General features: G+C 43.3%; 1 protein-coding gene across 1 annotated transcript in view; it reads right to left on the bottom strand.

The window, feature by feature from the left end:
- The window catches only part of Rassf6 (Ras association domain family member 6), a 53149-nt gene that overhangs the window by 22757 nt on the left and 10235 nt on the right, over window positions 1-20157 (bottom strand). Inside the window, exons 4-6 of the mRNA XM_026785028.1 lie at window positions 16063-16176; window positions 15763-15884; window positions 8114-8212 (exon numbers count right to left, since the gene is read on the bottom strand). Of these exons, the coding sequence (XP_026640829.1) occupies window positions 8114-8212; window positions 15763-15884; window positions 16063-16176 (335 nt within the window). The remainder of the gene's footprint in view (window positions 1-8113; window positions 8213-15762; window positions 15885-16062; window positions 16177-20157) is intronic.

A 20157-nucleotide genomic window follows, 5' to 3' on the forward strand; every position in this document is an offset into this window, starting at 1 on the left:
ATGGGCTGGGATTAAAGGTGTGTGCCACCACTATCCATCTGGGCCTGACCATTTCCAGAAGAGTAAACATCAGTATTGGAAAATGTTGCCTCCTGGAGAGTTTTCTGTCCATCAAAGAGAAGGGGCACCCGCTCACTTCCTTTCATGTTCAGATTCTAAATATGAAATTTCTTTAAGATGAAAACATTAACCTGCTGTCCAGCCGGCCACTGCAATGACAGGCTATGCAGCAGATCTCATCTGCAAACACAAGCAGCTAAACACCTGTGGCACCTTGGGCTGCCAGTGGGCAGAGGCCAGAGCGAAGGCAGGCTCCGCCTCACCATCTTCTCCTCTGGTCTGAGACACCCAGCAGCAGGGGCTGGGTCTCAGTATCGATATTCTTTATACACGAGAGCCATTGCTCATGCTCTGATGCCAATCCAAAGGGAAGACTTGACGCTTTTGATCAATGGACTTTGTTTCTTGTTGGTGCTGTTTTGGGAGGGGACAGAGTGAGAAGCACTTGGTGGTGAAGAAGCACCTGTTTGAAAGCTTCACAGACATGGAAGTATGGCAGACTGCTCAATGTATGAATGCCATGAAACCCAGCGATCCACATGCTAAATCCAAGTTTCTCATCTTTGAATGGACAGCACCATGGCCCACAGAGCGGCCAGAGACAAGACTGCTGAGCTGTGCCTGCCAAGCTGCTAAGGGAGGAGGTCTGGGGTGGACCTTGAGAATCTGCATTCCTAACAGGTACTCAGTGACTCTGGTGCAGCTGAGGGATCCTGATGTGGGATTCTCCTCTGTAAGCTGTGAATATGTTTTATTACCATTGCTTAATAAAGAAGCTGCTTTGGGTCTCTGACAGGGTAGAATAGAGCTAGGCAGGAAAACTAAACTGAATGCTGGGAGAAAAGAAGGCTAAGTCAGAGAGATGCCATGTAGCTGCCGAAGGAGACAGACGCTGGACAACCTTACTAGTAAATCTCAAGCCTGTGGTGACACATAGATAAATAGAAATGAGTTAATTCAAGATGTAAGAGTTAGCTAATAAGAAGGCTGAGCTAATAGGCCAAGCAGTGTTGCAACTAATATAGTGTCTGTATGATTATTTTGGGTCTGCATGGCCAGGAAAACGAACAACTGGTGTCTGCCAACAGGATCTGCTTTTGGATCCACTCTTTTACATCAACACTGAGAACTCAGATAGTATTAGCTTCTTAAAAGAGGGGGAGGTTTTTTACAGGGAGATCGACAGTTCAGAGATGTACTCATTCCGACTAGAGCTACACTGATTATGTCTAATGACTCTAAACAGGTATGTACATTAAGAGAGATGCACCATCATGCTACCCCCGTTATGAAAACAGCGTCTGTGGATGGGACTCGTGAACTCAAAGTCATGTCATGAATAAGGTCTACGAGGTGGCCACTCCTGTACTCATTTCTATCCAGGGGACTCTGGCGGGGGACAAAGAACAACAGTGGTGTAGGAGAATCAGGGTTCAACCTGGAACACAGCTCTGGGGCTTTGATGAGAATTGACTTTCTAGCAGGGGGCAAGGAAAGAAAACAAAACAAAACACCAAGAAGTCCGTGTGAAGGAGGGTAAGATTTCTGAGAGGAAACACGACTCTATGGTATGGCGCTTGGGAAGAAGGCGTGAGAGAGGCGGTTCAGGAAGGCTCGGATGGCAAACTGAGGCCTCGGGAATGGGAGCACACAACCAGAAGAAGGGAGAGATTCCAAGCAGACACACAAGTCTAGCAGGGCTAAACTTGGCACTTCTGAAGGGAAGAAAAAGAAGGGATTTGAAAAAGCTGTAGAGTTCCTGTGTGCCTCTGAGGCTAGACTGAGGGGGGGGGGCACGTCTTGCTCTGAGCACAGCAAGAAACCTTTGGAGGGTTTTGGCAAGATACTGGGGCTTACATAAGACAGAAACATTTGGTAGCTCAAACATTTGGTAGGCCTCAGGGGGAGGCTGTTGTAGGCCTACCTAGGCCAGAGATCAATGGCCTTCAACTGTGCAGGGCTGTTGAGGCTTGGGAGTGGAGATGATGAGCTAGTGGAGAGCCCAGAGAATGGTCCCTAAGGATGTTTCCCTCTCACCCTGGTGTATGCTTATATTTCAGCTTTTCAGCTTTTTCTAAACCAGGGCTTAATGGAAAAGTTTGAAAGAAAAAAGTCACTTGAAAAGTAAACATGGCTGTGCCACACATCACTGGTCATTGTTTGGAGAGGCACAGGTGTGTTGTGAAACAATGTCCTTTGTGTGTGGAAGGTGACGGACTTTGTGCCTACTAGGAATGCAAACCAAAGGTGGCTTCACACTCGGACGCCCTGCTCCTTTTGGTGGGGGAAGCGATCCAACTATTCTACCCAATGAAGTCTTCCACTTGCCACCCGGAAGCCCTCCAGCCCCACAGGCCTGGGAGAGTCCTGCTGGAAGGTAAGTCTCAGGCCACTGGTGTGATCAGGGGCCGCTGACGTAAGCAGGCAGGAGCTCCAGTGGGAGCTTTCTCCCCACATAGCCTTACAGCCATGGCCACTGTAACTGGCTTTGTTCTCAGGACTCTGACCGCTGAGTCTTGTTTTCAAATATATACACTAACCAACTGTCCTGCTGTTCTGAGTAACACCCACCTGTCACTCACACTATGTCCACTGAGCATAGAACATATCTAACCATATCACCTGCTTCACTTACCGTCTGTAAGTGGCTATCTGCCTGTCACTCACATGATGTCCACTGAGCATAGAACATATCTAACCAGATCATCTGCTTCCCTTAGCATCTCTAAATGTCTATTTACAGCTCTTTGAGAAAACCTTCCAATCCTTATATGGCACCCTGTCCTGTGTGATCCCTCTTCTGCTTTCCTTCTTAGTGTCCTTGTAAGAGAGACTTTCAGGTCTGGAGAGTGGCTCAGAGCTTAAAAGCACTGACTGCTCTCCAGAGGACCCAGGTTTGATTCCCAGCACTTAATCATGGCTTATAACTCCATTTCCAGAGAATCTGATGTCTTCTCCTGGCCTCTGCAGGCATCAGAATTGTACACTGTGCACAGAGAAGATATCCGTGCACTATAAATATCTTTCATGTGCCCTGTATTACAGCCGGTGGAACCATAGCCGGTGGAACCATTTGCTTGCTCTAACTCACTGGCCACTGGATTCAGAGGCTTCCTGCACCAGATACTTCTTGGCCCTGATTCTCTAAACTGCTCTTAGCTCTCTCCCCCTAGTCAGATCTCAGTATAAAGTCTGTCCTGGGTCTCAGTTGAGGGGGGAGGCTCTCTCAGTTTGTTTTGCCTCCTTAGACCTGCACTTCCTAAACACCACAGTGGCTGAATGGGCTGGGAACTTGGACATGAAGATACCTACCCCATGCCCAGTGAAGACCCAGGAACTCCCAGAAAGAGCCTGACCTCTGGGCAATTTTCTGGGCAAGTTGAGAGCTGCAGTGTCAGACAACAAGCTCCTTCTAGAAGAGTCCTACCCTAGCTCTTCTTCTAGCAACAGCTTCTGACTCAAGGCACATCTTCAAATATTATTTGTTTAGGGAATAAAATATCTACTCTGGGGGCTGGGAGACACAGATGGCACTATGCATTGTGACACAACACAATTGGTAAGACATGAAAAGCTCAAGAAATCCTATGCAGGCAATTAGCGAAGAGGTAGAGTGTTTGAAATTTGACTTCAGAGTGGAAAAGTCTCTTGTATCTTGGAAATATCTTGTTTTTTTGAACCCGCTGAAGTGACAGATGAGTGACACAGCAGATAAACTGTGCTGGTAGCAGCAGGGGACTGTCATTGATATACTCACTGAGGACTGACAGCATATGCTTTTGGGGAAATATCGGCTACTAAGAACTTTTAAAAAGTACCCTCTTCCCGCATATCTGGGGACATTGCTGTGCTATCTGTGATACAGTCCATATGACTATTCAGTTTTTTTAAGTAATAATATTTTATCTTCGCTAGATTATAATGATAATTTCACAGATAGAAATACTGTGAAAATTTTAAAACAATCCCTACACAGAAAAATGTCCATGTTTTAAAGAAAATGATTCAAGCAGATGCTTCAAAACCTTTGTTTTTGACTCATTTTAAACTCTTGACTCTATGAAAACCTTTAGAGAGGCCTTCGGTATCCTGGTTAAACCAAGAAGGGGCTTTCCTGAGAGCAATGCACTTCCTTTTAGACCTGACTGGCTGGGGCTCGGTGTTCACTCCTCCATCAGGAGACTCTGGACTCTTACTGTCGGTCACGATACCCTCTGGCTCTCTGAGTCAGGTAGGAGGCAGCCTCAGGAACACTGTCCTTTTGTGTCTAATCTGCACTTAGAAATAAATGTGGGTGGCTGGTTCTTTTGTCTCTGTGAAGGGTCCTGCCCAAGATGCCTGGAAAAAGCAGCTCTAAGGAATAATGTACTTCCTGCATAAACGCATGACATCATGCTCTTATTTTACTAAGGGCAGGCAGGAATGCACACGTACCTTTAGGCCTCTGAGGGTTGCTACCGGGTTCTGAAACGCACAAAGCCTACTGGGTTCTGAAATTTGATCTGCATTTGAAACTGGATCGAACGTTTTGTTTGTTTGCTTCAGATACAGGGTTGGTGTTTACTCCCTTCCTGATTTACAAGGTAACATGAAGGTGCTTTGAAAGCATTTGAATGGAACAGTCTCTAATCTGGAACATTTGCAGGGGCGCCCAGCACAGTGGGGACTCCAGGCAATGAAGCAGCAACTGGAACCGTGGTCACTGGAGCTTGAAAGAAACTAGTGCCAATGCCCGTGAGCCAGAAAGTCTGGAGAACAAACTGTCACCCAGTCCTAAGAGTGTGCTAGCTGTGGGACCATGACCTCAGGACCTCCTGCTTATATGTTAATTCTCATTAAATGTGCTGGAACCAAATTTTCAGTTAGGTAGATATTGCTTTTTCATAACAATTTCTAACACTTCCTGCATTTCGGTGCAGGCAAATGAAAACACCTTAATAGTTGACAATTTCTGTTTTGTTTACTACGATGCCTAATGCAGACAGGGAGCTGAAAAGCCACGTAAGCGAATAACCAAGTGGAAGCTGTTTGCCGGCTGTGTATACACTGGGTACCATAGTGAGCAACACTATTATAATTTTTGATGACAGTTTTGCAGAGATTTCTTATGGTTTCTGGAATTTTATGATGGAAAATTAGAAGTTGCCAGAACTCCATCCCTTCTCAGAGTTCAGTAGGTTGAAGAGTCACCTGACCAGTTCTGGGACAGAGCTCAGTGTCTGTACTGTTGGTGAGATTCTGATTCTCCATCAAGTGCCCTGCAGACCGCACGTTCAAAGGTTCTATCTTGTTGTACAGTGACTGTGAATTCTGCTGCTTCCTGATGATACTCGGTCATAGAGCGCTCTCAAAAGCATGTAGAGAGCCATGGCCTGAAAGATGTCCTGGACTACAGAAGACAAACTCTTATGCTCTTTGATCGATTCAAAGACAAAAGATAAAGGTCACGACAGTCTGAGTATCTTCTTGGAAACATCCCTGACAATGTGTGGTTTTACTGTGACATATTTCATTGCAGGGAAATAATACCGTGGGAACACACACAGGTTTTCAAAATGCATTCTTTTTTCTTCTATATTATAGCTGAGTGTTAGAAAATGCTTGTCAAAATATTTTCAGAGATGGAAATATTAATTTTACATATTAGATGTTAAGGTTAACGTATAAGAAAGACAAAATGTATAGGTGAGTTAAATAAACCTGTCCTTTCCCTTCCCTCAAAAAGAAAAGAAAGAAAAAGAAAAAAGAGAAAGGAAGAAAGAAAGAAAGAAAGGAAGAAAGAAAGAAGGAAAGAAAGACAGACAGACAGACAAATGCGGTCTGGCTGAGGGCAATGACAGTGCTTTAGAGCTAATTATACATGTCTGTTTTAAAAATTAGGTCAATTTAAAGTATTACCTATTGCCAACACTTTTCTAATTGACTTTGCTTTCCTTTGCTATTTTTTCTAGTATTTGTGAAACTGTGCATACTTGCATTTTCTTAGTACGTTCTGTAAGTGTTAGACGAGCATCCATGTGTCACTTAAAAATCATTTCATACTCTCAGCTCACTCACCCAGCCAACTTAGTGAAACATACACAAAAAGTAGGCAGCTCTTGCCCTCAAGCGATTTACATTTTACCTAGCATAACCAAGGAAGAGAGGCCACGAGACCTTCAGCTGTTGGTGAGAGCAGATGTTTTTAGAGAGCTAATTTAAAGAAGTAACCTTACCTTATTTGTACTTTTACGGCCAACCAGCGTTAGGTAGTAAAACAAAACTACAGCCATGTTGAAGACAAAATTTAGGGAATGACTACAGGGTGTGTCTCTGTATCACTTCTGTATTATTGAATGTATCATTCAAACATTTTAGAAAGATTTCCTTTAGTGGCATGAGGAAATATTTATAATCTAATGATGGGCTTTTAAAACAGTGTGGTCTCAGTTATGTAAAATGGATTCTGTTTAAGGTAATAAATACGCTACAATTAAACTGCACTTTCCCTGAATGTTTGATCTGGATGCTTTCATCCTTTTAATATGCATATTTTAAATCTCAGCTTTTCTAATTCTGTAGGAGCAACATAAATATGTGAAATATGTACCAAGCTAGCAGCATAAAGTCCTTGGCGCTTCCTTTCCTTTGAGGGCTTGGCTAATCTCATCGGGCATCTCAGCTGGGCGGGGTTTATTCCAGTCCTTGCTCTGCCTCTCTCGCTGCCATGGTTCAGGACACCATCACTCCACTTCGAATGACCGCTTCTCTGCCTCTACATATACCCTTCTCCAATGTGCTCCTCAAACAACAGCCAGACCAATGCTGTCCCTGGTGTATACACTATCCTCCCATGGCTTCTCACCTTATTTGGTAGGAAAGGCCAAGTCTCACAATGGCCTCTGAAACACCATGCATTCTGGGCCCCGTGGGTCTCTGATAGCAGCTTTGTTAGCTCTCTACTTTAGTTCCTCTACACTGGCCGTTCCAGTATTGTCAGTGTGCACCTGTTTCAGAGGTAGGGATGCTCACAGCCGCTTAGCTGAAGCTTTTTCTTCCAATCCTACATCTTCACTAAGGGCTTCCTTGAATACTTCCTTGGGTTAGCAACTCCATGCCTGTCCACCTCCAGATGTTTGGCTTGTTTTCCGCTTTATTTGCATGGCTCATTTATTTCAGTATTTATGTTCATACTGACTGTACTCCCAGTCCCTGAAAAGTAAGGGTTTCGTTTGGTTCTTTGCTGAGTGCCCAGTGCTCATTATAGTCCTTCCACACTGAGTAGTTGGCAATTGTCGGAGCAACAGAAAAGGAGATGTCTTCCTTTTAGTTGGCTGTTCATGTTTTCTGCCCTCTCTTCTATTTCAGCGTTATCCTCTAGGGGTGGCTTTTGACGGCGCCTGTGCCCCTTTCTTTGCCTTGCTACTTTGTCCTACAACCTTGGCATTTCTCATGGGACCTCCACTGCTCCCCTCAGCCCCTGTATGGCTTGGGCAAGTTTTGGTACCACTAGAGTCGGCACTGCCACTTTCTCTCTCCTAGGATCTGCCCTGCCCCAGACAAAGGCAGTTCTCACCTCCCTAGTTTTTAAACTTCCATTCTTCACAGCACATTAGAGGATGCTACTTACTGTGTGTAGGAAATTAGGTAGGGATATTGGCCATATCTTACATAACCTCATGTCAAAAGCAAAGTGGAATGTTTCAGAAGCAGAAAGGCAGAAAGAGAGCTAAGGACTGAATACGGGATTACTGGCCTCAGAGCAAACTCTGCGCGTATTAATATCATCCATGAGCTTGATCTTCTTAACTCAGTCTTCACACACGCTTGACTTGTTAAAACTGAAGCAGAATTTTCAGTGAAATCAGACAACTGCAATGAAATATGAATGGCTACTCCGTGACAGGGAATGGCCAGCAGTCTCTAGGAAGATAATGTACTTTCTTATCTAGTGTCTTACCTAGTCACTCACAGCACTGATCTTGGGGATCATAGGTCATGCTTAGAAAAGTCCGAGTGGCATATTCTATCAGCGACTGGAGCAAACTAACAGACCATATAGGTGTATGATTACCTGGTTATGAATGTTCTCTCATTGACAAAGATCCAAGAATGGTACTGGGGATCCATCGTTGTCATCCTTTCCCCCTTTCCAAGATGACCTGAGGGTGCCCTAAAACATTAGAAGAGTATTAATATGCTGTTGCTGGGAGACACCCCTAAGTTAGTTTTTCTTATTTAAACTGAGTATCTGTTTATGTTCCTATGAGACTGGAGCAGACTAACATACCATAAAGGTGTATGCGGAGGAGGAGGAATGGTTAAATAGGTATTCTATCAGTCTCATGAAATCCTGCTGCGGCCTCTTCCTTCCAGCGCTTTGCTGATCTCAGCAGACTTCTTGCATCAGACTCTAAACTGGGTACATCACAGCTTCTACCATTCTGACCATCACATTGCTTTCTTGGTGCCAACCTTCCTGGATTTCATTCTTAGTACCCACAGCCCACATCTCTTAACCTTTACATTTTCCTTACTTGTTCTCAAACCTATCTTTACATACTCAGCCCTGGAGCGTGCCTTCAATGACAAGCCGTGTGTAATGAAATTTCACAGCATCAAGTCTCCCCTCATCATTCATTTGACCACACGATTATCTCCACCTCAGGTCTGAATGTGTCCCCCTCATACGGGCTCCTTTCAAGTCTCCTCAGGCCACGTTATCTGTACCACTCTGGCCATACATTTCTGCCTCCCAAATTGTCATTACTGATTTATGTCTTATTTCCTTTTCTACTGCCCTTGTCCAATGTGAGAATGCCAAGGTCTGTGTCATGGAAGACTCATGCTAGAAGGGACAAGATCCTAGCTGTGATCTTCTTCATGCTAGGCTGCCTTATAACAAAGACATAGTTAGCCTGACAGCCTACCAAACTGCGGTCACCCATTCCCAAGATTTGATCAATCTGGATGTCTAGTCACACAGACCTTGGTCTAGCATCTAGACCCTGAGTTTTGCTTATATATTTGCTTCATTCTTAGAACCTACGAAAACGCATTGCAGGTATCCCACACCAAGATCCTCCTGTGATGATGATGTGACCCAAACACTAACCTTTTCCCTCCTGGATCAATTCATGGGTTATTTACCACCTATTTAATTCTCCCTGCCCAGCGCCTCTCCTCTTACATTTAAATCATCAGCACTTGGCCAAAACGGACAGATGAGATGGGTTTTCTCTTCCCCTGTGGGACACACTTTCTTCTTAGGCTAAGGCGGAACAACAATGACTCTGCCCTACACTTCCTTGCCCCCCTCACAGCTCTCAGTGTCTGCATCTGCTCTGCTCACTGGCCAGCTGGAGAGTCCAGCCCATTTTCACTTCTCTAGCTCCGTCTCCAAGCAAACGAACCTGCTAATCTGCTTGGCTCCTGCTCACTTCTAGATCCGTTACCTCCTAGTTTCTATTAGGATGCCTAAGCATCTTAGGAGCAGCATGGATGTGAGAGAAGCATCACTTCCTCTCCGCTCCAGTTTTCCCTTCCCCACAATTCTTTCTCATATGTCTGACCAGGCACCCAAACGAAGTCTTCATCCTTGTCTTCCCTCCATCAAAAGCAGACCTGATCCACGCGTAAGTACTTTTGGACCATTCTCCTAATATGCAACCTGAATGCAGGATCTAGAGAGCTGCCTTGCCCACTCTTACAATGTGAGGACCCAGCTATAGGTGACAAATTCTCACCCGATGCTGAGGAGATTTGGAAGTCAAGAGTATCATGGCAGTTCCGTGTGAAAACCAAGTGAGAATGAAAAATGACAGGCTGAAGAATTATTGCAGTAGCTTTCCTATCGGTTCCTTCTCTGTGTTTTCATACAAATCTAAAATATCATTATCTTAGAGGTAAACAATTAGGAGGGCAAAGGGATCACTGTTTGCCTGACTGTGATCTGCACTAAAGCACTTTGCAGACAGGGTCCTAAGACTCTGCCAGGTAAAACCCTAGGAAAGAAGGCAGTTGAAGAGAATTTAACGGATAAGGATGAAAAAAGTGTGCTCGTAGGTAGGACAAAATAACTGAGTAAAAATATTATTGAACACGTATGATCTGAAAACTGCCTAAAATGTTCAGAGAATTCCAACAACTAAAATGTAACAGAATGATTTGGTAAACTCTCAGAGGTCTGTTTACTCGGAGCAAGCAAAGTGTGGCTCTGTAAATTCAAACAGTTTTCTCCTTTTCTCTTTTCCTAGACCTGTACACCATGAGTCAGCAAATCAAATCCAGAGCAGCTCTGAGGAAAATCTTCTAAGTTGGTAGGCTTGATGGGTTTAAGGTCTGAATCGGTTATCACAAAAGCGCAGGAAGGAAGTAATAGAGTCAGAAGTGGCAGAGATAAAGACGATGGAGGGAAACAAGGAAGGACTGGACGTCTAGAACTTTCTGAGGTCATACTTTGGGCAGCCAGTTCTTCCGTGGAACACAATGCACTGGGGCTTGAGAAGGAAGATGGCTGCTACAAACACGCACTTTGCATGGACAAATTCTCCCAGGGGCGAGAATTGATTGACTTAGATTAGATGTAGAATAAGAGCACTGGTTTAATAAGTTTGGTTATTTGCTTTTCCACCCCCTAGGATGGATTTCAAGAGACAGAAAATCTGACAGGGCAATCAAGTCTCAGAGAGCCCTGGAGACAACACGCAGGTTTAATTAAGAGGAGCCTGGATGGAAAAGCCCAGAGAAGCTGGCAGATGGACTTGGAGCCCTCAGAGATGGTGACAGACAGCACCAGTGTGTGGGCTGCCCTAGGACCTGAGAAAAGAAAGAAGAGGCCTTTGGGGTTCCCTTTCCCCCAGCTCTGTATTCCTGCTGAGATGTGGGCATGCCTGGATCTGCCAGTTACCAGAACAAAGAAGGTGGGGAGAGGAGGCAGAGAATTCAAGCCCCAGCGAATGCAAACAGACTAGTTATTTCAAACATCTTTCAGTGTCCAGCCATGGGTGACTTCAATGGTTACTTAGTTAGAGCTGGAAATTTTGGTTCAGTCCTTTGAATATCCAACCATCTATTTCTTGAGTGTCTTCCCTGGGCCTGTTACCATGCAGGGCACAGAAATGTGGCCTAGATTGGAATGTATGGCCAGTGGGTCAGGTTCTTTAAAAAAACCAAACCAAACAACATCGCTAGCTCCTCAGGCCTTGTATGGCTTTTGAACTTTCATAATGAATAATTACCCACATCTTGCTATCCACTGTCCACTCACCTGCTCTTTCCTTTTTTCTCCCTGAAGTTGACTACTAGATTTTTCACAGCAGGATTATTATCACTTCATTTTTCAATATTTAGACTGAGTATATGAAGTGTACACATAAAAATAAATAAAATATTAAATACACTCAACCTGTAGGGAAACACTAAATTATTAATAATTAAAATTAAATGCTATAAGAAGGTGAGTTATTTTTCTTTTGATTTCATATGTACCTTTAAAAAACATATGTAGGCAACTTATCTTACATTACATATGTGGCTACAATAAAAGTAACTATGAAACAAAAAATAACCCCAGAAATATCACATGGAAAGAGCAAGTGTGTATTTTAATGATGAGGTAAGATTATTTTAAGGATGATAAACACGGCATTATTTTTCAGAGAAAACTGTTGTAGCATGGAGAAGCAATGAGGAGGTACAAATAAGTATTTGGCCCTAAAATAAAGGTGCTTTCTCAAAACCTGGAGATGGGAAGAGCAGATCAGCTTCCAGCTAGTAAATGAGACGTAGCTAGAAGCCAGACGTAAGTAGAAGCCACCATCCAGTTTTTGAAAGAAGGGAAGTTCATAGAAACCCGGTTTCCAGGAAATGCTTGGCTCCATATTTTTCTTTTCTACAGTGCCTTGTTTGTAGAGATGATTGACAGTTGCCTTGGAACTCCTATCGTCCTTCCTGTACCTCCTAAGTGCTGAAATTCTCAGTGTGTGTAACTACACCTGGTTTTACATTTTTTATTTCAACTCTTGAATTTAAGGCAATATTAAACAGGATATGGATCAGAAGACCAAATTCTAGACTTCCAAATGAGCACACTCTGGCTCTCAATTCATATGACATGTCTTTGGAAATGCGAGATGTCTAAAATCTATTACGTATTTCCATAGGGCTTATGCAATGCACTCTGTTCTTCTTGGGGTGCCTTGGGGAGATGAGGGAAGTGGGCTTAGAGGGGAAGGCAAATTGGTGTCATGACAATCACCTGGGGACTCCAGGCATCTTGTTCCTCTTCGTTGGTCACTGCTGCTGTGGTGGGGCTCAAGGACTCTCTGCTCCATCTGAGGTTCCAAAAGGAAATCCCGAAAGTTGTTGTCCCAAAGTTCATGACTGACTTTTCCTGTTCACTTACGGGCTGTACAATAATCAACACTTTCTCTTTTGAACCTCCGTCGACTGGACCCTGAGTACTGATGAACATTTCCTTTGACAGAGTCCTGACTGCTTTCCATAGGAGACCTCCCTCTGTCCAGCTGCTAGAATCGGGGTACCAACTGTGTGACACACTATAATAATATAATTGACAGCTTTGAAAGACACAGATAAACGTTTGCACAGGGATAGTTCTCTTCCATAGAGTTTAGTACAAAATATAGTACTGAGAAGTACTTTATCAGAAGCTTTGCTTTCAATACTTGAATATTTCATTTTTTATTTTGCTAAAACCTGTTTTTCCTTTTTTATGTTTTTTTTTGAGATTTGTATACATGAGTATTGCATTGACATCATTTCTACCCACTCTCTCCCTCATCTAATTTTCCTCAAGCTACTCTCTCTCTCAAATTCATGATTTGTTCTTCTCTAATTATTGTTAGACATGTGCACACACTATACACATAAACACAACCTGCTAAATGCATTTAGTGCCACTTACATTTGCAAGCTACCCATTTGATAGAGTATTAATATCCAGAATATAGAGACTTCTAAAAAAAAAGCCCAAAGAGTCAAGAAAAAATGACCCAACTGAAAAACAGGCTACCGATTTGTCCCAGTTTGCTTCCTATTGCTGTGATAAACACCATGACCAAAGCAAACTGGAGAGGAAAGGCTTTATTTCAGCTTACAGCTTCCAATCCATCATGAAGGGAAGTCAGGGCAGGAACTCAAGGCAGGGACTGAAGCGGAGACCATGGAGAAGTGGTGCTTTTTTAATAGACCACCCACAGTGGGCAGAGCCTTCCCACATCAATCAAATGAAGAAAATGACTCCCACAGAGTCTCCTACATGCCAGTCTGACAGAGGCAATTCCTCGATTGATAGATAGATACTCCCTCTTTTCATACAGGTCTAGGTCTGCATCAAATTGAGGAAAACCAGCTGTACAAGTCCTCCACAGAGAGCTCCCACAGGACGGGATGAAAATGGCTAAAATACATCTTTAAAGTGGTCAGCGTGCTGGCCTGGAGGGGACGGACGGCTCAGCCATTAAAGGCTAGGCTCAACCCAAATTATAAAAGCAGTCAGCATCTTTAGCAACTAGGAAGATGAAAACTTAAGTTACTTTGAGATTTCCTCTTATTCCAGTCAGAATGGTTGAGATCAGGAAAACCACTGACAAGGGATGCTAGCCAGACTATGGGAGAAGGGGAACACACATTCACTGTTGGTTGGAATACACACAGATGCAGACACCCTGCAAGTCAGTGGGGAGAACTCCCGAAAAGCTGAAAGTCAAACCACTACATGGCCCAGCTAGCCCCAGAATCCTCCATCTACACTGTAACCAGGGAATGTACACAAGGAAATGGACTATTAGCATTAAGCATCTTGGTCAGTTATAGTTACATTACTCATTTTAGGAAACTAAAATAAGAGTTGAGGATAAAACACTTAATGATGTTATTTGCTTTATATATTATGTATGTTGACCATAATTAGAGAAGTTCATTGTTTCTTAAACACCCTGGATATTTTTCTCTCTGATTGATTAAAACATTCTATAATTTATAATAAAGTGTTCTACACCTCAGGAATAGCAGATAAAATTATTTGTACTCCAAGACAGCTTAACTGAGAAGATTTACAGTTTTTACTTGGTTACAGAGATTAATCTCAATATTAAAATATTAAATATAGTCAAATAGATTTATCTTAATTGGGATACTGTTCTGTATATTGATAGAGCTAGTAGAAAAGAGAAAAATCAAATACTTTAAATTGTATTCAACAATTTATATTCAATATAATAGATAAAAATGTTTAGTTAATACTCTAATTTACTCTAAATGAATTTGATTATTTTATAGGCTAAACTGCACTAGTCAATGTCAACAGCACAGTGAACATCTGTTAGCTTGGCTTTAAGATTTTATCCATAATTCTTCAGTCAATATCTAGTTAAAAGTACACTGGGAGATTGATATTCTATAATGAAAAAGAATATTTAAGACAGTGATGATTTTTCTGTCTAGATTCACTGCAAACCATTTAGCAACATTCATAAAACTAACAGTAAGAGCTCCCCCAAAGTATCCTTTAGAGGATACTTTATAACATAAAGCCACTTCCTTGGCATTTAAGTTGCACCGGCATCAGATTGTTAGAACACAAAAGAAGGTCACCATCATTTGTTTGCAAACCATTCAATATGTGTTACCATAGAAGGGCATGGCCCAGATGGTCCACTTTGATGAAAATCGTTCAAACACAGTCTTTCTTGTGGAACTTAAAGGCCAGGGCTCTATGGCCCGAGATAGACAGTAATTTTTCCACTACAGGTGTTCTGCTTCCCTAGAAATAAATTCGACTTTCACAGAATAAAAATGAAGAACCTGTAGGTTTTGGCCACCAGGTCACCTAAATACTTCAATGTGATGAGAAGCGAGGCGGTCTCACAGAATCTCAGAGAGCTAGCTGATGCTTGCCTGCTCTTTCCAGCTGGGTCTGAGATGCATCATTCTCTTCCAGGGTCCCCAGAGTCTGGGGTTGTCTGCCTAGTCAGGTCAGCAGCCCCTCCCCACACCACCCATTTTACAGTGCTGCGGACTTGTGGGCGGCAATAAAAAGGTGCCCTTTTTGGAATACCTGCTACCTCTTTAATCCCCACCAAAGCCCCATGTGACAGACAGTATCCTGCTTGTTTTATCCCTGGCAAACTTCTGAGGCTTAGACAGGGGACCTGACTTTCGAAGTGATCCTAAGACTCCCCGGCTTCAGAATCTCGATGCTAAGGCACGGACGGATATCTATGTAATTAAGGCCATTCTAATCACTGTTTGGTGAGGTCTTCATTATATCCCAAGTCGCTTTCATTGTGATTTGCCTTGAGAAATAAATATTTAACTGAAACCTCAAGTCAAAGAATCTTCTCCTTACGATGAGGTCATTCGATACACACTTGAAATGCAGAGGCAACGGGTGTCACCAGGAGTCTAGAAATTTGCTAGGGTAGGGGACTCCTGCAGCTCAGGTAAAGTCAATGAGCTGGTTCTTTGGGAAAGGAGAGAACAGGGTGGCTTCTCTGCTACAAACCTTCTTCCCTTCTTCTCTTCCCCACCCTCCTCACAAGCTTACCTTGTCCAGGAAAAGAGTACTCTGAGAAATTTAACTTAAGGCCAACTCACACCAGGGTTGGGGTTGCGCTAATGCAATACCCATTTGCCCTTTCTGGCTATGGATTCCACTAAGGGCCCCTCTCTCAACTTCCCGCCCACCTCCAAGTTCACCTGCAAAAATCACGCCGGGCAGAGACTCCTGTGATCTCGCTGCGCGGAGCCTGAGGTAGCGAGTGTGCCAGGCTGTCGTAGGAAGGCAGAGCTGCCTGCCGGTGTCCCGGCGTCCTTGTCACTCACCTGCTCCGGGGCTGAAGCCGGCGGAGCGGAGGGCGCATGGCTGGCCCCACGGGGCTGCTCCCGGCACAGTTGGCCAGCCTAGCGGCAGTTAATTATTACTAGGGTGCCCATCGTAGAGGGGTGTGAGCAACCTGAGCCCCGCCCAGCGCCTCAGAGCATGTTGGGAGTGTTTACTCCCGCTTCCAAGGCGCCCGCAGGTACGACGCTCTGCTCTCGGTCACCGTCCTGCTGACGTTGGGGACCTTTGTCAGGAGTGGCAGGTCGCATGATTTTCGGCAGCCACCTGTGCTGCAGATAAACGACAGCAGCGAGTACTCTGCGTTTTGGTTTTTGAAGAGTTAATTCGCCCTTCAGTTCGAGATTTCTTCATTTTCTTTTCCTTGGTCTTGGCTTCCCCCATTCCTTGCCAGCACCGTTGCACCCAAGGCATTTTCTTTTTCTCACACCCTTAGGGCAGCTTCGGAGCCTCCCAGGCAGCTTGCAACACCAGTGTATCAGCCTGGCCCGACCACCTGACTTAGTGGGTTTTGGGACCGCCTATTTGTATTATTATTATTATTAATTATTATTATTATTATTATGCCCATAGACGCTTCTACTAGCCGTGATTTCTTCTGCTGAATTGGGTGTGGCAAGTTTACTTTTTCTCAGTACCTTCAGTGTCAAAAGGAACCCAAAAGACTGGCAGATGAGAGACGCTGTGAAAATAGTGTTTTTATTCACATACGTGTACACACACTTAATAGACGGTATTATTTGTACTTTTTTGTTTGTATGTAAGAAAATTACTGGTAATTTTGAAAAAAAAGAGATTTTTTTCAAGTGTTAAGTTTTTGAGCTTACATAAAGGGAGCTAATGATTTTTCAAGAGAACAATAAGAAGTTGCCATGAGGTGTCCTCTGCCGGGGTGCTGAACAAACAGAACGACAGACAACAACACCTGATCCAACAGTGCTTGTGTGATGTTTCTGTGATGTCTTCTCAAGTAGAAAGGGTCAGACAGTGGAGGAAGCCTTTGGTGAATGAAAAAGACCAGGGGCTTTGAGATTTACCGGGCCTTGGTGGAAAGGTGTCCTGGACCCAGCCCAAGTGTAAGTCCTGGTAAGGCCGGTCCCCATATTGCTTGTGCTGGAGTGTGGTTACTAGTGTGGACTGACCTTTGGATGATAAGGAACAGGACCTGCGGTGTTTACAGCTCCTGCTTCTAGAATGTCTCCGCCGATCCTGGCCCCGCCCAGTCACCTGTGCTCAAAGGGAGCTCCTGTTTATTTCCAGCGTCTGTGCACCATTGTGTTTCTGCCTGTATCTGCAGCCTTCCAGCTGGCCCTCTTTGTCCTCTGAGTCCTTTATCCTGGTGTAGATGTATAGTTTTTCTTCGTAATGTAAAACCGTATAACATGCGCAGTGTGGAAATTTTGGAAAACACAGAAATGAGAAGGAAAACTATTCACAAATTTATCTCTGAAATAAAATTGTTGTAAGCAACAGGCTGAATGTCATGACTGACATGTTTGCTCTATGAACATATGAAAAGTGGCTGCATAGTTTTCTGCTTTATGACCTCGTTTTAGCCCATAAAAGATATTGTGAACAACTTACCATATGTCAAGTCGGGCTATTCTTTTCTTACAGTGTACTGTAATATACCATATGCATAGACCATTATCTATTTAACCAGTTCCTTACTGTGGGAAAGTTTTACTACTAACAACAATAAGGCCGATGTTTATGTATAACTGCACCTGTGATTCCAACCTCCAGAGTGAAATGGCAAGATAAAAAGGAGAATGTCCTTTAAACTATTTTAAAATTTATTTTACTTTTATTATTTGTGTATGGGTGTTTTTTTCTGCATGTGTGTACACCATCTGCCTTCAGGGCTTGCTGAGGCTAGAAGAGACCATTGGCGTCCCTGAAACTGGAGTTACAGACACTAGTTAGTCACCATGTGGGTGCTGGGAACAGAAACTGGGTTCTCTGTGAGAGCAAGCAAGTGCTCTTAGCTGCTGAGCCATTTCTCTAGACCCTAAAAGAATTTCAATTCAAATATAATGTCATTTTTATAACCATAGAGCAATATACTGTTAGGAGTTATTACACTTCCTTCAATCATTTATCAGTTTGAAAGTTTAGAATTCATATTTTATTTTAACTTTTTTAAGACAGGGGCTCACAGGGTAGCCTGTGCTGTGCTCCAATTCTTTGCCTCATTCCCTGAGTGCGAGGATTACAGGTATATGCCACTATCCTCCGCTGATCCCCATTGGAAACATGTGCAGAAGTAGGTACTAGTAAGGGTGAAGTCTTTCTTTACATTTACCTTGTGTTTTTCACTCTCTGCTCATCTTCCTCTTCATGACTTGCAGTGTGTCTTTAAAGGTGAAGCTTATCAAGTCTTCTTTGCAAACGCTGTAGCTTTGTTTCCCGGGAGATTTGTTTCATCTTAGTCTTGTTTATGATACTTTTGACATATCAACATTTCAAAGTTTAAATTTAAAGTTTAAACAGGTGAATCTATTAATTTTCTTTGTTATTTTGTAACTGGGTTTAATGAAAGCTTTTAGATCCATATATGTATCTATTTTCTTTTAGGTTTTCCTCAGATATTATTTATTCATTAAGTTCTACACATCTGGATTTCTTACATTAAAAACCATGGAATTTTAAATCTTAACTTCATTTTTCTAAGCTTCACAACTATTAAATAAATCATATTTATAAATAGTAGAAAGCTTCACCACTATTAATTATAAGTTTCACAACTATTAAATAGGCCACATTTATCGAATAATATAAAGCATTGATTCCATATGAAGGCAACGATCCTGTCTATATCTCTACTTCCCCTAAGTCTAGTAAGGGGTTAGGCGAGCCCAATATTGGTCAGCCCTTGGTTCCTTTTTTGCCCTCATCCCTTGCTCAGTGAATTGGCAAGTCCTGAAGTCTTATCTCGCTGCTCCCCCCCTACAGCAGGCCAGCGTAGTCCCGGGTTGGATGCTACAATGACCTCCTGACTGGTTTCTCTGCCTTTGCTCTGCCTACTGAAGAACGAGCTGCCCGTTTCCCACCTCAGCCATCAGTACCCTTTATAAAGTGTGTGGATCCCATCAGAATGGGTTCCTTTTCTAGGAGCCTTTCTAGTGGCTGTCCCATACATGTGGGATGAAATCTAAATTTGAGCTCCTTACCAAGGCATAAAAGACCACTCTCCACCCAGCGTGGTGGCACATGCCTTCAATTCTAGCACTTGGGAGACAGAGGCAGTTGGATCTCTGTGAGTTCAAAACCAACCTGGTCTACAAAGTGAATTCCAGGACAGCCAGGGCTGTTATACAGAGAAACCTTTGTTTGACTTGAAAAGCAAACAAACAGACCTCGATTGTCCTTTTCTGGCTGCAGATTTTCTGCTGCCTGTATGCTTGTTATCCAGGGTTAATTTGCTCCTGGAACAGACCAAACTTGTTCCTGCTTTACGGCCTTTGCACTTGCTCCTGTGTCTGCCAAGAATTCTCTGCTCTGGTCACAGCGTCTTCTCATTATTCTGACATTATCCCCCAAACACTAGCTCCTCAGAGGCCTTTCTGATAACAGCATTTACAAGTTTCTACCTATTCTCTATCATAGCACCCGGTTCTGTTGTGCTCACGGCGGTTATCATTGCATAAATGCATTTTACATTTCAGGCTATTTCGTTACTTACACCTCTTTTTATTAAAATATAGGCTTTAAGAGAGAGAACAGGGACAGAGATTTGATACTGTGGTGGTGTGAATGAACTGTCCCCAAGAGTTTCTTGGACCCCCAGTGGGCAGGGCTGTTTAAGGAAGCTTAGGTGGGTGGAGAAGTGTGTCACCGCGGGTGGGCTTTGTGATCACAATCCTCCCTCCAGTTATAATTCGCTCTTTCTGTTTTGTGCTTTCCACCAAGAATGTGAGCTCACAGCATCCCACTTCTGCTACTATGCCTGCTCCCGCCATGGTCAGCTCTCATCCCCCTGGAACTAAGAACTCAACGCAGCCCTTCCTTCTTTAAGTTGCCTTTGTCACCCTGTTGTATCATAGAAACAGAAAAGTTGCTAATACTGCTGGCCCCTCTTTGACACCCAAACTAATGCCAGGCCAGTGACAGGGTCTCAAGAAACCTTGAATTGATTCATAATAATGATGATGGTAAATATGACTGAGTAAACAACTGTACATCACATGCTTCCACATCTGAGATGGCACTTTATTAAATAAATAGACATTGGAACTAGAATTTATACTCTC

Source organism: Microtus ochrogaster, linkage group LG1 (assembly GCF_000317375.1).
Source record: "Microtus ochrogaster isolate Prairie Vole_2 linkage group LG1, MicOch1.0, whole genome shotgun sequence".
Taxonomy (NCBI): domain Eukaryota; kingdom Metazoa; phylum Chordata; class Mammalia; order Rodentia; family Cricetidae; genus Microtus; species Microtus ochrogaster.